This window comes from Passer montanus, unplaced genomic scaffold (assembly GCF_014805655.1).
Source record: "Passer montanus isolate IOZ18808 unplaced genomic scaffold, ASM1480565v1 scaffold2, whole genome shotgun sequence".
In the NCBI taxonomy this organism is placed as follows: Eukaryota; Metazoa; Chordata; class Aves; order Passeriformes; family Passeridae; genus Passer; species Passer montanus.
The window spans coordinates 27,926,518-27,939,794 of record NW_024366591.1 but is presented as its reverse complement, the minus strand read 5'-3'; the positions used below and the strand labels follow the sequence as shown (position 1 = coordinate 27,939,794).

Genomic DNA, 13,277 nt, shown 5'->3' with positions numbered 1-13,277 from the left:
TAATTTCAGTTTTCACAGAAGTTCAAGTTCTTTAACTAAATGTGAGTATAATAGTTCCCACATCAAATAAAGTTTCAAACCTCTAATAATGTATGAGGGTAGATGCACAAATTATGTAAGTCTATTTATGACACATCTGTAAGGAAGTTATCATGACTGGTTTGGTTTCTCTTGACCTTGAGAGTAACTCACTTGCTTTTCTAACTAAAAAAAAATAACAAAACCAAACATGTGGGAATACTATCAGTTTAATGAATTCTCACTTTTCATGCTCTTGCAACACAACCTCTCTTTATTTCTGCCACATTTGCACATCTATGGGCAGTAAAAACATCAACCCCTTCAACTAACTGCATTATAAATGCAATATATATTTGTTCCAGAGTTTTCATTCAAGAGGGCAGTTGGAAGGTAATTAGGGTCAACCCCTTCAACTAACTGTATTATAAATGCAATATATATATTTGTTCCAGAGTTTTCATTCAAGAGGGCAGTTGGAAGGTAATTAGGATAAACATAATGAACTTTTGATCCATTTAGATTTTCTTTCTCTGATGTTAACCTTGAAAAAAAATACAACATGTACAAGTGTGCAGCTGTTCATATAAAGATTATGGTAGATAATCCTCACTAGAGAGTTGAATTTTTACTCTCAAATTTCATTCCAAGAGCCAAAAAAACTTCTGTGTGCTTCCAAATACATTTGTTGTAAGATAGAACTAAAAATGAAGTTTCAAGAATTCCCTTTTTTTAGCGGTTGGTAAATTTCAGCCTCAATACAGGTGTCAGCTGTGACATTTAAGGGAGGAAAAAGAAGAGGAAAGGATTCTAATGAGTTGCTTGCAAATCTGTAGGAGAGTGAATTTAGTGTCTACTGCACATTGCACCATTATTTATGAAAGGTACAGTAGTGCTTAAAATTCTGTTCAAATGTGGCACATTCTAAAATTGCAGCTGTATGCAGCTTTTAAAATTGCTAAATCTTCTTTATCTGATTGCTTTTTAATATTAGGGAAAGGTTGACGAGTTCTGAGCAAAATCTAAGAACATGGGATTCTATGATCAGCTTTTGAAGGCTGAATGAAGATTTACTATTTAAAGTTTTAGATTAGCTCAGAATGTGTAAATCCTTTTCTACTTTCATGTATCAGAAAAATAAAATTAATATTCAGTGAACTGGAGAAAAAGCACTGGCTTAATCTGCACACAGAAGAGGTGAAAGTTATCGAAGTTCCAATTCAAGTATACATGACCTAGGACAGTCTAAACTTTTAATTTCTCAATTTGAGCAAATACCTAAAACCAGCACCCAAAGGAGTAACTTTCATGTTCTTCTGGAAACCTTTTGTCCATTGTCTGAAAACTAAGTATTCTTTTTGGTGGACAATGAATATTTTAAAAACACTTGCATAGTAAGTTCTGTTTGCAAAGCCAGTTATGAAGAATTGATTTTGCACAAAGCTGCTTATGGTCTGAGAAACATCCAGTCAAGAATAACTGCCCAGTGATAACATACAACTGAATTAAACAATCATCATTAGTAATGTAAATGAAAGTCACAGAAACACAGGTTTTGAACGATGTAAACTTTGTGGTGGGCAAGAGAAGGTCCAGTGAGAGAAAATTTTTCGTACATTTTTGTTTTACACTAAATTTGAGATTTTGATGCATGGGAGAATTCTTTTTTTCTCCGGGAAAAATCTTTGGTTTAACGTACTTGTTATATATTATGATTAGTATTTCCTGATCTATAAAAAATTCTGTGTCATTAAATAGCAATAAATTTTTGACAGCATGGATTCTACCTTCTGTATCTGTCAGTTGATATAATAATCAAGAGGAATATAAGTCTATATCTGACTCCATATCTTTGTGTTCCAGATGAAAGACAATAAGATGAAAAAAAGTAAAGATGTTCTTTTTTGTAAGTGTTGTTGCCCTTATAAAACAAAGTGAGCCATGTATGCAAATTCTTTTGTATAATGCACATGGTAACAAATCCAAGTTTTATTTAGTACTTAATTTGTACTCTCTTTTCCTTGAAAGCAGATTGTTCTGCACTTCTTTTATACTTAGGTATCTTTTTTTATTTTTCTATGATTTAAAGTTTCTACATATAGATAAATAGTTATTTCTAAATAAATAAGTACATATAACTGCACATATGTTACACATTTTATATCATGATTTTAGGACTATAAATCATTCTACTTACAGTAAAGAAGTCAAGTAAGCATATACAAGAAAATAGTCTGGATAATTAGAAGTGAAATATTTTCCTGAGTAGACCTACAAAGTTGCATTAGGAGGAACCATATTCATGTGTAGCTCATGTTTTCTGTGTAAACCAGTTAGATGTCAGGTGAGATTAAAGACTTTGATCCTTATCTGTCATGAATTAATGCAGTTCCACTGAAGTCATAGTTATTAATTTGATTTATATTAGTCAAGAATCTGGAACATATATTTTCTTTTGCTGTAAACTAGTAAAAACATGATTAAACAACAGAGGGAGATTTTCTCCTGAGATGCCCATCTTTATTCACCATTTTTGCTGGAGTGGGGTTGGGGCAGATTGTGATGGGAGACAATATTTATTAATGTGACAGAAAACAAACTGAATGTGTGTCTCCCTCTGTGACATTGTTATGGAAAAGATTTTCTGTGAGAAGAAAATATTAGTTTTAAATACTGCAGTGCCATATTAATTACAGATCTCTTGTTTTATAAGGTAATCAGATGAATATATGTTTAAACATTTAGAAAGGTAGTAAAACAATACCATTTCAGCAATTCATTCTTCACAGGAACAAGATTTATGGATTTGATTTGCCTGGCTTGTCTCACATCTTGTCCCATAGACTTGAATTAGAAATGTGAAAGTATTGTAAGTGTGATCTCCCTTAAAAAAAACCCACCCAAAACAAACCAAACAAAGCCAAACAGCAAACCACAACTTCCCTGAATCCTTTACAATAAAGAAAAAATCATGTACCTGATGTCAGGTTTTGATGTCGTGGATCTTCTTTTACTGGTGGGACACATTAAAAAAACATAGGTAATAAATTAATCTGCAGTTTCAGGTCAAAATAAAATAAATTTCAATAAGAAACATGTTTGTTTCTAGGAATCATCTCACAGATAAAATTTCTATAAACCAGATTTTTTTAAAAGCCTGGTGCTCCTAGTAAATAATTTAAACAGATAAATTTTCTGTCCAGTATAACCATATAAACAAACTGCTTCTAGACAGTACAGTGAACTAGCACCAGTGCTACTGCTATTCTTTAAGGTTTGAAATATCAATATGCAAATTCTATATGCAAGTCATTGCATTTAATCAATGTAGAGAAGATATTTATGCCTTTAATCACTTACCTAATAAAATACTGTAATTTATTGCTATTAATTATCTTTAGAGGTATATCAGAAAGCATTTCTCTATTTGCATATTACTGTGAGGAAACAATCAAGGCAGTGCTGTGACCAAGAAGTTAGCCAGAATATGGGTGATCATGAAGTCTGTTTTGTGTATTAAAAAGGGCTTCTTGTGTAGTTGTTTTGTACCAGTGTTGTTATTTTACGGAATGATGCTGGTGACCTAAGGCACCAGACAGGCTGTGGAGATGCACTTTGCAGTGCCTCATTGGGGAGCACAAGAGCAGTCTGGGTGGGGCCTGCTGATGCTGGGCTGCAGTGCTGGGGGTTGGACAGGTCCCTGCTGTGCCAGCCAGGGAGGGTCACAGGCAGGGCACTGCTGCAGCCAGACTGGATGCGCTGATGTAATCCGTGATACTCATATGCAAAGGAGACACCAGACATTCAATTACTGGGGATTTATGTACCATTTCATCATTTTGGTTTACTTGCATGTATGTAGGAAGACTAAAAAAGCTCCTCTTTCTAATCCCATAAAATCCTCCAAACCTGAATGTTTGCATTTTTATTGCTATTTGCAGAGATTTTCATCCCTTTATTACCTTTAGTTTTTTCATCTTTCGGCTGTTTCTTCACAGATGTTTTTTCTACAAAGAAAAAGTAGCAGAGTTAAAGTTCAGTAAACTGACTGTTGAATAGATTTTGCCTAGAATTTTCAAGGAAAATTCTTTGAGAATTAACAAAGATATTTTAGGGGTTGCCTCAAGCAACAATACATGCAAATCTGCAATCTCATACTATTTCTATTGTGATCTCCTCCTTATATAAGAACACATAGAATAAATGCCTACCTTCTTTTTCCTTAATTGTCTTTGTTTTTTTTGTGGCTAGAAAGATTTGAAAAGAAATAACATTAAGTGACAGGCATCAGAAATATAGGGCTTTTACAGTAAGTACATTGTGCAAAGATTCTCTCACTGGTAATTTCCCTGGAAGAATTATTGTGGAAAATGTGTCTCATGGCATGTTTACAATGTCTGTAATATTGCAACAGTGCCTGCTACACTTAGTGGCACTAGCAGTTCTGGGCTTTGTGTAGAGTGGTTAGAAATTGTTTGAATATTGCTGGTTGCAGAGTAGTTTAGAAAATCCTGATAAAGACTTTAGCACTTGACTTCTGCAATTCCTTAACTACTGCTAGATTTACCTATTTGCTTGTTGCCAAAATACACTAGGGAGGGACTCTGCCTATTGCTTGCTTCTTAGTCTCCCAGAGTGATCTCAAATACCTGAAAGAAATAAACAAACAAAAATCCCCAGGATATGCAGCTAGATGGACCTTTAGAACTGCCATATGTGATCATTCAGAAGTTCTGCAGCAATAGATTGTGATTTATTTAATTGAGGGGTTTTTTTTTTTATTTTATTGAGGTATTTTTCCTAGTCTACATTCACTTAGAGCATGTGTTATTTCCTTTTCCTCATTCTTTTTCCCCAGCTGCAAACACATTTGGTCTGTGACTCCATTCAACCAATCAAGGCAGATTGAAATTAAGCAAAGTATATCACTTCATGCACCTGAGCCCTTTTCAGTATTCCCTGTTGACTGCAGCAGAAAAATAGATGTCTGCCTTCAAATGGTTCATTTGCACTTTGCATCATCCAGCCAGTTGTAATAACACCTTCTTCATTGTCCTCTGGCCCGGGTGTCACTTGATTCACACCAGCCCTTTCAGTGAAGATCACCTGTGTCTAGCTCACCAAAACATGCTGCAGAAGGTGAACAGTGAAAATCACATAATCAGATGGAAAGAAGAGCCCATGGCAGAGACCTCTGTAGCTGCAGTGCTCTCACTTCACCCATGCTGCTTTATGTTATCCCTGTTCCTTACTGATGAGGAAGTGCTTTAATCAATGCTGCTATGTTCATTACTTCTTTCCATGAGGCATATTAGAAAAACACAATATTTACCTGATGTTGGGATTTCAGCTGTTGGCTCTCCAGGAAAATAACAAGTAATGAAGAGAAAGGGGGCGGGGAAGGGAAGGAAAAGAACAAGAATTTCAGTACCATGTTTTGTCAGGGCAAGCAACCATTCAAATAGATCTTCTCTTTCATCTGCAACTTTTCTACGGGGTATTAATTTACAAACAAATGTGCCTTAACAATGGGCGTGTATGCAGAATTTCACACTGAAAACCAACAGTCTCACTCTTTGAAGTACTATAATCTAGCATGCAATGATTCCTGCAAATGAAAACACTGCACCAACCAAAGTTTCCAGCTAGCAAATATTTAAACTCATTTTTAGACTCATTTTTAAGTGTGCCTTTAAGGTTATAGCTGACTATGCTATTTTCAAAAAAATGTATTCAGCTTAATTGCTACCTCTCTTATCATCCACACTTCCCACTCAAAGACTGACACTGACCTTGAATAGCTGGCATTGACCCCTAAGTGTTTCTCCCACACTAGCAGTTTGACTTGTCTTTTAAGAATAAAATCTCTTGAGAGATTTTGGCATCTTTCCACTCCACCTAGCACAAGAGAAGCATATATTCCTGTGCTATTATAATATCCAAAATAATTGATGAAAATTGGTCAATCCAATGGATATAAATTCTATGGTGTAAATCATCATTACTCATTTTAAATCAAAGAAATTAATAATATTGTGATTTTGAATCCAATAATTTTTTACCTATCAGTGGTTTATTAGTTCCAGTTTTATGTAAGAATATAATTTGAAAGAAAAAGTAAAGCCTCTTTTCCTACAACTTAGAGCAGAAAAGAGGAAAAACAAAATAAGAACATAAAGCATTTAAGGGTATTCCTTTGACTGAACTATCTCTGTACTATCTTCCTGCTGAGTTTTGGCTTCAGATGAACATGAGCTCACACCAAGGTGAAAATGTTTCAGTCAATGCTTTTTCCACAGGAAGACTGAGCAATTAAGCATCATTTTCCCTAACTCATCCCTGGAAACTTTCTTGGCCAATAAGGAGACCTGTAAATGTCGGTGCTCAATGCTTAGACACCATGGGCATTCAAAAAAGGCCAGTTTTGCTGCTATTAAATACTAACATGCTAAAGTCCTTTAATATTTACCTTTTTGCTTATGATCTTGCCCATAACTCCTTAAAGATGACACATTGTGACTCATGGAATAATTAATATGTATTTTTTATTTTCAGAAGAAAAAAACTAAGATTTTTTTCTAAGGTACTAAATCTAGGAAAGAGTTTCATGCTCTCACTTCTTAACTGAGGGAGTGTCTCTCTGAGGGATCTGGATGGGCCCAGTTATGTGCATGTACCCTAATTTAGGATTAATTGATTTCCTTGGACAGTCAGGTAGAGGATGACTGTTGATCTGAAGGGCAGTATGTTCGAATCTCTGTGGTATGAAATGTAAGGGCCATTTCCTTTTCCCAATGCATCAACAAACTTCCACTTACTCTGAGAACATTGGGACACATATTACCCATATTATGGGTCTTTCATTATAAAGCTAAGTGGGAATATGATTTGCCAGCTTTTAGCATCTTTTTAAAATATCAGCCTTCATGTTCTTCCCCCTAACTGTAAATTACAGTTTGGTATTACTGCATGTGTGAGACCTGCCACCAGCTTTGTTTTCTGTTCAAGGTAATGTCTCACAACTTGTGAGTCTTTAGTCAGTATGCAGAGACTTAATTCTGTTTCATTACACATTCAAGTCTGATGTGCGGTCAATGGCTGTCAAGACTCTCCTGTACACTAAAACAGAAAGAGTGAAAAATAAGATGATTTACTAATTGCTTTTAAAATTGAGTGAGTGGCTGTGTGGCGTAAACCTGCCTGCCAGATTAGATCATGGCAGCAAGCTATTACGATAAAATTTTCTGTGTTGTTAATTTGGGTAGTTTTCAAACTCATCCTTGTCTTTCTGTTTATACCTGCATTCCCTAATGATCCAATTTCTTTAGTAACTCAAACCACATTTGCATTTACAGTAAGACTGAAAAAGATCCACTGTGTGAATGAATTCAGCCCAGGATAAATATATTAATTTATTTTACATTCCACTGGACCTGAACTCCAAAATCAGTGGGTATTTTTGTGCCCATTGCTACATCTCAAACTGGATTACATGACAGCTACATTCATAAGTACACTGTACACCTGGCTAAGAAATACATGAAGCAAAGCTATATAGACCTCTATAAATAAAGAATGCAGTGATCCAACTAAATGTTCTCCTTTAAGTAGAGAAAATCAACATAAAATAGATAGCTGTGGTGTTTAAACCTTGATCTGTTCAAGGATGGTTTGCTCAAAAAGGGGCAGTATATAAGGAATTTTGTAAATAACTATAGGTCTACTTGTTCCTGGTTTTTTCCTTCTTTTTCTTTTTTTTTTAATTTTTATTTTTCTAAAGGCACTGTAAACATTTATAATCATTTCAAGCAGAGGAATATAAGTTCAAGAATGTGGTACAAACATCCCACTGCAAAGGTCAAGGGAAAATATCCTGGCTATTCCTTATATTCACAATATACCAGAGTAGCATAACTCTTGTTAAAAAAGCATTGTACATGGTGATTTTTATCTGATGAAAACATAAGGAATTAGTCACTTAAATCTGTGATGAGCCTCTAACAGTAGTGAGTGCTGTCACTGGGTATCTCAGAAAACATTACAGTAATGTCAGTAAACAGATCTAGAGAAAACAAGACTGAGCAAAAGTGAATATTGGAATTAAATAGAGCAAAATTTTCTTATAATACTTGCAAAAATGGAAATAGGCCCATGGATAGCTTCATATATAGTAATAATTTTGCAATAATAACTCGAAAATGGAACATTGCAGTTCAGGGCTGAAGGAGATCCTTCAGTATAAGTACATTTCAAATACCTTGTGCTCACACTTTCACTTTACATCTGGGGTACATTTTCATTTTTTCATTTTCATATTATCATTTCAAATACCTTGTGCTCACACTTTCACTTTACATCTGGGGTACAGAGTAACATTTTTACTACAGGCATTTCAGAGCAGGATTCATCCTCTCTAAGCACCTAGCACAGGTTACTGGTCTAGGAAGTTTAAGCAAATAATTTTTCTTTGCCTTGTTGTCAGCTCACTTTCCACCAGAATAACACATGGTTTGGTCTTGATGTGCCAGGCACAGCACCCAAAAACCCCACAGAACCCCACAGATCCTGTGCTAGAGAGCCAACAACTAATTCATCTGTGAAGGTCCATACTTCAGGATTTTCACAATTCAAAGCATGCAGTACAAACGCTGTCCTTCTGACCATGCTTTGCAGTATGTAACGTGCAATGGCTTGCCACAATAAGCACAGATCCCAGTCTTCATCTGTTCAGAAGTCTTCCTTAAAAATGACCTTATAAAGGACATTATCCCATGACTTCAGTGGAAGTTTTTGTAATGTGACAAATTCCCCTTGAATACTCCTTAAAACTAATATAAATTTGAAATAATTCTTTCTCTTCTTTAATTTTTAAGTTTTTTATTTAAAAAAAGCTTTTATTGGAATGAGACCAACAACATGCTTAGTGAATTAATGATGTAAGCAATTTCCAACTGGTAAAAGAATTAAGGAAAAGGTTGTCTAATTCAGTTATGCTACATGCTATTTTCTTGTTTTCAATAAACAGTATATTTGCATAAATATAAATTATACATCTACACTCATCTAAACCCACCAGAATATCAGTTTTGCTACCAGTGTAATTTACATTGTTTTCTAGGGAGCAAAAATTGCAAACAGAGTTTGAATCTTGCATCTTCACAATATTGCATTATAAATGTGCTTGATTTTGTTGTGTTTGGCTGTCAGTAAGCAGACAGAATACAAGAGTATCTGTAGTATAAGCAAGAAAATAGCATTATCTAACATGACAAAATTTCAAAAATGCAAATTTAGAGCACATGCATCTGAAAAGAAGGTTTATATTCCATAAGAAATAAGCCATTACACGTACTTGCAGTATTTTTCGGTTTGACTGGGAAGTAAAAAGAGGAAAGAAAAATGGTCAAAACAGTCAGGTCAGGTTCAGCATAATATTGTTATGGCAGAGAATGGCTTTATTTGTTCTATATGTTTCTGTGTATCAAAACATATTTTTACTAATCTCAGAGTAATTAATAACAATCTAATAATGATATTAGTAGGGGTGTTCTCATTTATGGACTGAAATTGTTTTGCTAGAGTTAAGGATGACTAATATTAACATTAAAAATTTTAATTCTTCACCTATTTTATTTCATGAAGAGGCATGAAGCAGACATTTTCTAAACCCATGATGATAGTCTACAGTGAAATTGAACAATGCTCCTTCTTATACCAGCATCAATTTTGCTCTGTCACGTGCAAGTGTGACTGTGCATGAGCTGTGATATCAGAGACATTTACCACAGATTATGGATGCTGCCAGATCAAGATCTAAAGCCTATATCATATGATACCTGCAATGGATAAAAATTTAAGTGTTGCTCATCCTGGGAGGTTTACTGTTTTGTGAAGTCCAAATAAAAGGCATCTCCCCACAAATTAGCAAAACGGAGCCATTTAAAGGAAGCAGTTTCAGAAAGCTGTTCATATTCTTTGCTGACATATGCCTTTGACATCAACGGAATTACAGAAGCAGAAATTTGACCTTTGATATGTACATATATCTATATTTTAAAATGATGACTAGCATTACAAGTATGTACTGTGCTATTTAGTTTGTGGTACGGCATGTCAGGGCCATTCTATACATCCAAAGAGACCACAGGACAATGGTTTTGACATTTGTCATATGCAATTGTATTTCACTATTTCTTTAAATAACATTTTCAAAACAAATATGTAAAATAAAATGCAGGAGTTCTTACTTGGTTTTGTAAGGGGAACATCTTTTTCATGTTTGACTGTTTCATGCTCTAAACAAAAAACAACACCATAACAAAATTTTCATAATGTTTCTAAGTTACATTTTGCACTTTTTTTTTAGTAAGAAGGATTGCATGTATGTTTTTCAGTATTAAACATTTCCCTTCTATTGCTTCATGCTGTTATTTTGAAAAAGAAACCCACAAATGAATGGTTATTAAAAAATTTTCCAGTGAAAGATCTGCCACAAAGTAGCAAAGTTCATTAGTACTGCACATAATCTCACAAATATAGCCACTACTAATGCTACTAAGAGTCATGCATGTGTCTTAAGGAAGAAGCAAGTAATTTCTGAAATGTAATTTTCTTCCATTTTCAATTTTGATTATTGTAAAGGAGAGTGCAGACCAACTGTTCATTCATCCTTTGTCCTTGATTCAGATATACTTGAGTGGAATTCCCAAAGTCTTGGACACATACTATTACATATGAATCAATTATATTTAGGTGTGGAAAATGCATCTCATCTCCACATGTCTGCTTCCCTACCCCTTTTCCCATCTTTCTACTTCATAATTATTACTGAAAAAATGATAATTTATGTTATGTTTCTGGAAATGGAAAAGTTGAAGAAGCTTTTTTTTTTGTCAAATAGGTTTAACAAACAAAAGTCAGACTTAGAAAGAACCCCACCACACAGATCTCATAGCACAGTAGCAGCTATGCAATGGAAACTGGGGCCAAAATAAATTTTATGGCTGTGGAATCAATGGACAGCTCTGCTGGCCTTGTTTCCATGTGATGTTTCCACAGCTCAAGGACAGTGCATCACTTTCCTTTTGCCCCAAAAGTGTGCTGTAAAGTGGAAAGTGCTGAAAATGTGAATGGCCTCTGAAAAAAGGGCAATATGCCTCAGCCTTTCTGCTACTCAGATGAATAATTGAACTCCTGGCAGCTGTGATTTTATATGGGGAGACAAGTTGAGAAATGCTGTGATGAACACATCATACAGAATTTCAAATGGGAAACACTGTTATGAAGCATGAATGAAAAATTGGTTCAGTGAAGAGTGATTAATTTCCCATATCTGGACTTTTTTTGATCATTAAATTTTTTAGGCAATTAATTGACTGTTTTAATTATTATTATTGTAGTTGAATCTGAATTCTGAAGGTGTCAAAGGTATAGAAAATCAACAAGCAGGCTGTGTGGTAAGTTATGGTATTGACTCTCTTGAGTCCTTTTTGACTTAGAAGAATTCAGGATGCAGTTAATATTAATCTCTATTTTTCTTTTTTAACTTAGCAAAAGCATGTATCCAAGCCAGGTAATTTTAATGGTAATTATTAAAAGACTTGTAACTCCTATATGAATTTTTGTTGATGGGAATTTTGATATGGGAAGTGTAGAATGAATTCACTTGTGCACTGAAGCAATTGGTTATGTCAAATGGGCTTTTAAATAGCAGTTACAAGACAGTATGTTAAATGAAAGGAACAGGGGACTTGGTGATAAAGACACTATACTTTTAAGCAAAACTAGGGCATGCTTCCTTATGTTAAAGTAAAAAAAAAGATACATGTATTCAACAATTTTACAGGAATTTTTCTGATTAAGGTAAGAATAACATACTTGTTGGCTTTGTCTGGGCTACAGAAGACAAAAGAGGTAAAATTGTAATAGTTAGATACAGAAGAAGAAAAAATATACTCTTTTTTCCCCCCTTACTTTTTAACATTCAAGCATTTTATCAGTCAGGTCTCACTTGTTCTTAACTTCCCCTACCTGTGCAGGGATGTACAGCATTCAAACCCCTAAAGTTAAGACAGCTTTGTGTTGACTCCCAGTGATGTTGAGAATGCTATAATACCTTGGCTGACTCTTGACAGATTCTAGAGCACTCATTATTACTTGATTTTTTTTTTTCCTGTCAGCATTATATTAAAAAATCTGAGGTCTTAATCACAGATATGACTCAAAGATTTAGAGTTTAGTCCCAAAAATATTTTCTCCATAAGACTGATCCAAAGTCCTAATCCATCTGGTAATTTATCCTCATATTTGGGACCCTTTCAGAGATCTGATTTACAGCTACACCTCATTTCATTAGCCCAGCTCTGGCTAATGACAGGCTGGAACAAGCAGCAAAGGAGCTGAAAGGCCTTGACCTGTCATCATCATTGAAAACACAATTCTTAGTAAAACAGAAGCTGCAATTTCCACTCAGCTGGTTTTTCTTTGTTATCAGTTGCATATTCCAAAATACTGTAAAAAATATTGGAATGCAAATATACTACACTAGATGAGTGCTGAATAGTGTTTAATACTCCCCCTCCCTCTCTATAAATCAGGAGAGAATCACTTATTCTTACCTGACTTCTCAGTGGGAGTTGTCTTTTGTTGTTTCATTTTCTCCTCTGTATGGCAAAAGCAGCATTAAAATCACAATGTGTTAGCACAGGTTCATATAATTGGAAAAATATTTCTATAGGTGATCTTATGCATATGGTTCACAATGACAAAATAAATGCATGTCTTCACCATCACTATCCCATTATAGCACTGTAAAACAGCATGCAGGCATTATGAGTTCTGACTGCATGGTGAGATCATGCTCATGGAAAAAGTAAATTACTGGGCCTAATGTCTCAGCTGCTGGAAAACAGCCGCATACCCTTCAGCGTCCTTCAGGCAGGCACGCAGGTGGAAGCCATCCTGTTCCTGCATCCATTACACCTTTGCCAACAGCACTTTCCTGAGTGTCTACGTCCAACAGTTCAGTATTTTGGTATTAAACAACACTAAGAACTTCTAGATAACTTCTAGAACTTTTGAGGCTGCCTAACTCCAAACATGAGTAGAGGTATTCACATGTGCCTACACTCGGAAGATGAAAATGATGCCCCAACACATAACAGCTGACAGAGGGACACATGGGACAGTCTGAAAGGCCAGTCTATACCACCTGCTACTGGACAAACCTACCTAGACCGAGATGGACATCTGTCACAGGA

The 13,277-nt window shown here is 35.0% G+C and overlaps 1 protein-coding gene across 19 annotated transcripts in view; it reads right to left on the bottom strand.

The window, feature by feature from the left end:
- The window catches only part of TRDN (triadin), a 229,716-nt gene that overhangs the window by 20,767 nt on the left and 195,672 nt on the right, over positions 1 to 13,277 (bottom strand). For 16 of the 19 annotated variants that reach the window (XM_039707307.1, XM_039707305.1, XM_039707306.1 and 13 more), the window contains 8 exons: positions 12,636 to 12,680; positions 11,896 to 11,913; positions 10,266 to 10,313; positions 9,371 to 9,391; positions 5,351 to 5,377; positions 4,230 to 4,265; positions 3,981 to 4,025; positions 2,996 to 3,031 (listed from right to left, as the gene is read on the bottom strand). In XM_039707307.1, the coding sequence (XP_039563241.1) occupies positions 2,996 to 3,031; positions 3,981 to 4,025; positions 4,230 to 4,265; positions 5,351 to 5,377; positions 9,371 to 9,391; positions 10,266 to 10,313; positions 11,896 to 11,913; positions 12,636 to 12,680 (276 nt within the window). The remainder of the gene's footprint in view (positions 1 to 2,995; positions 3,032 to 3,980; positions 4,026 to 4,229; positions 4,266 to 5,350; positions 5,378 to 9,370; positions 9,392 to 10,265; positions 10,314 to 11,895; positions 11,914 to 12,635; positions 12,681 to 13,277) is intronic. The other 3 variants (XM_039707316.1, XM_039707319.1, XM_039707320.1) reach the window with 1 other exon arrangement.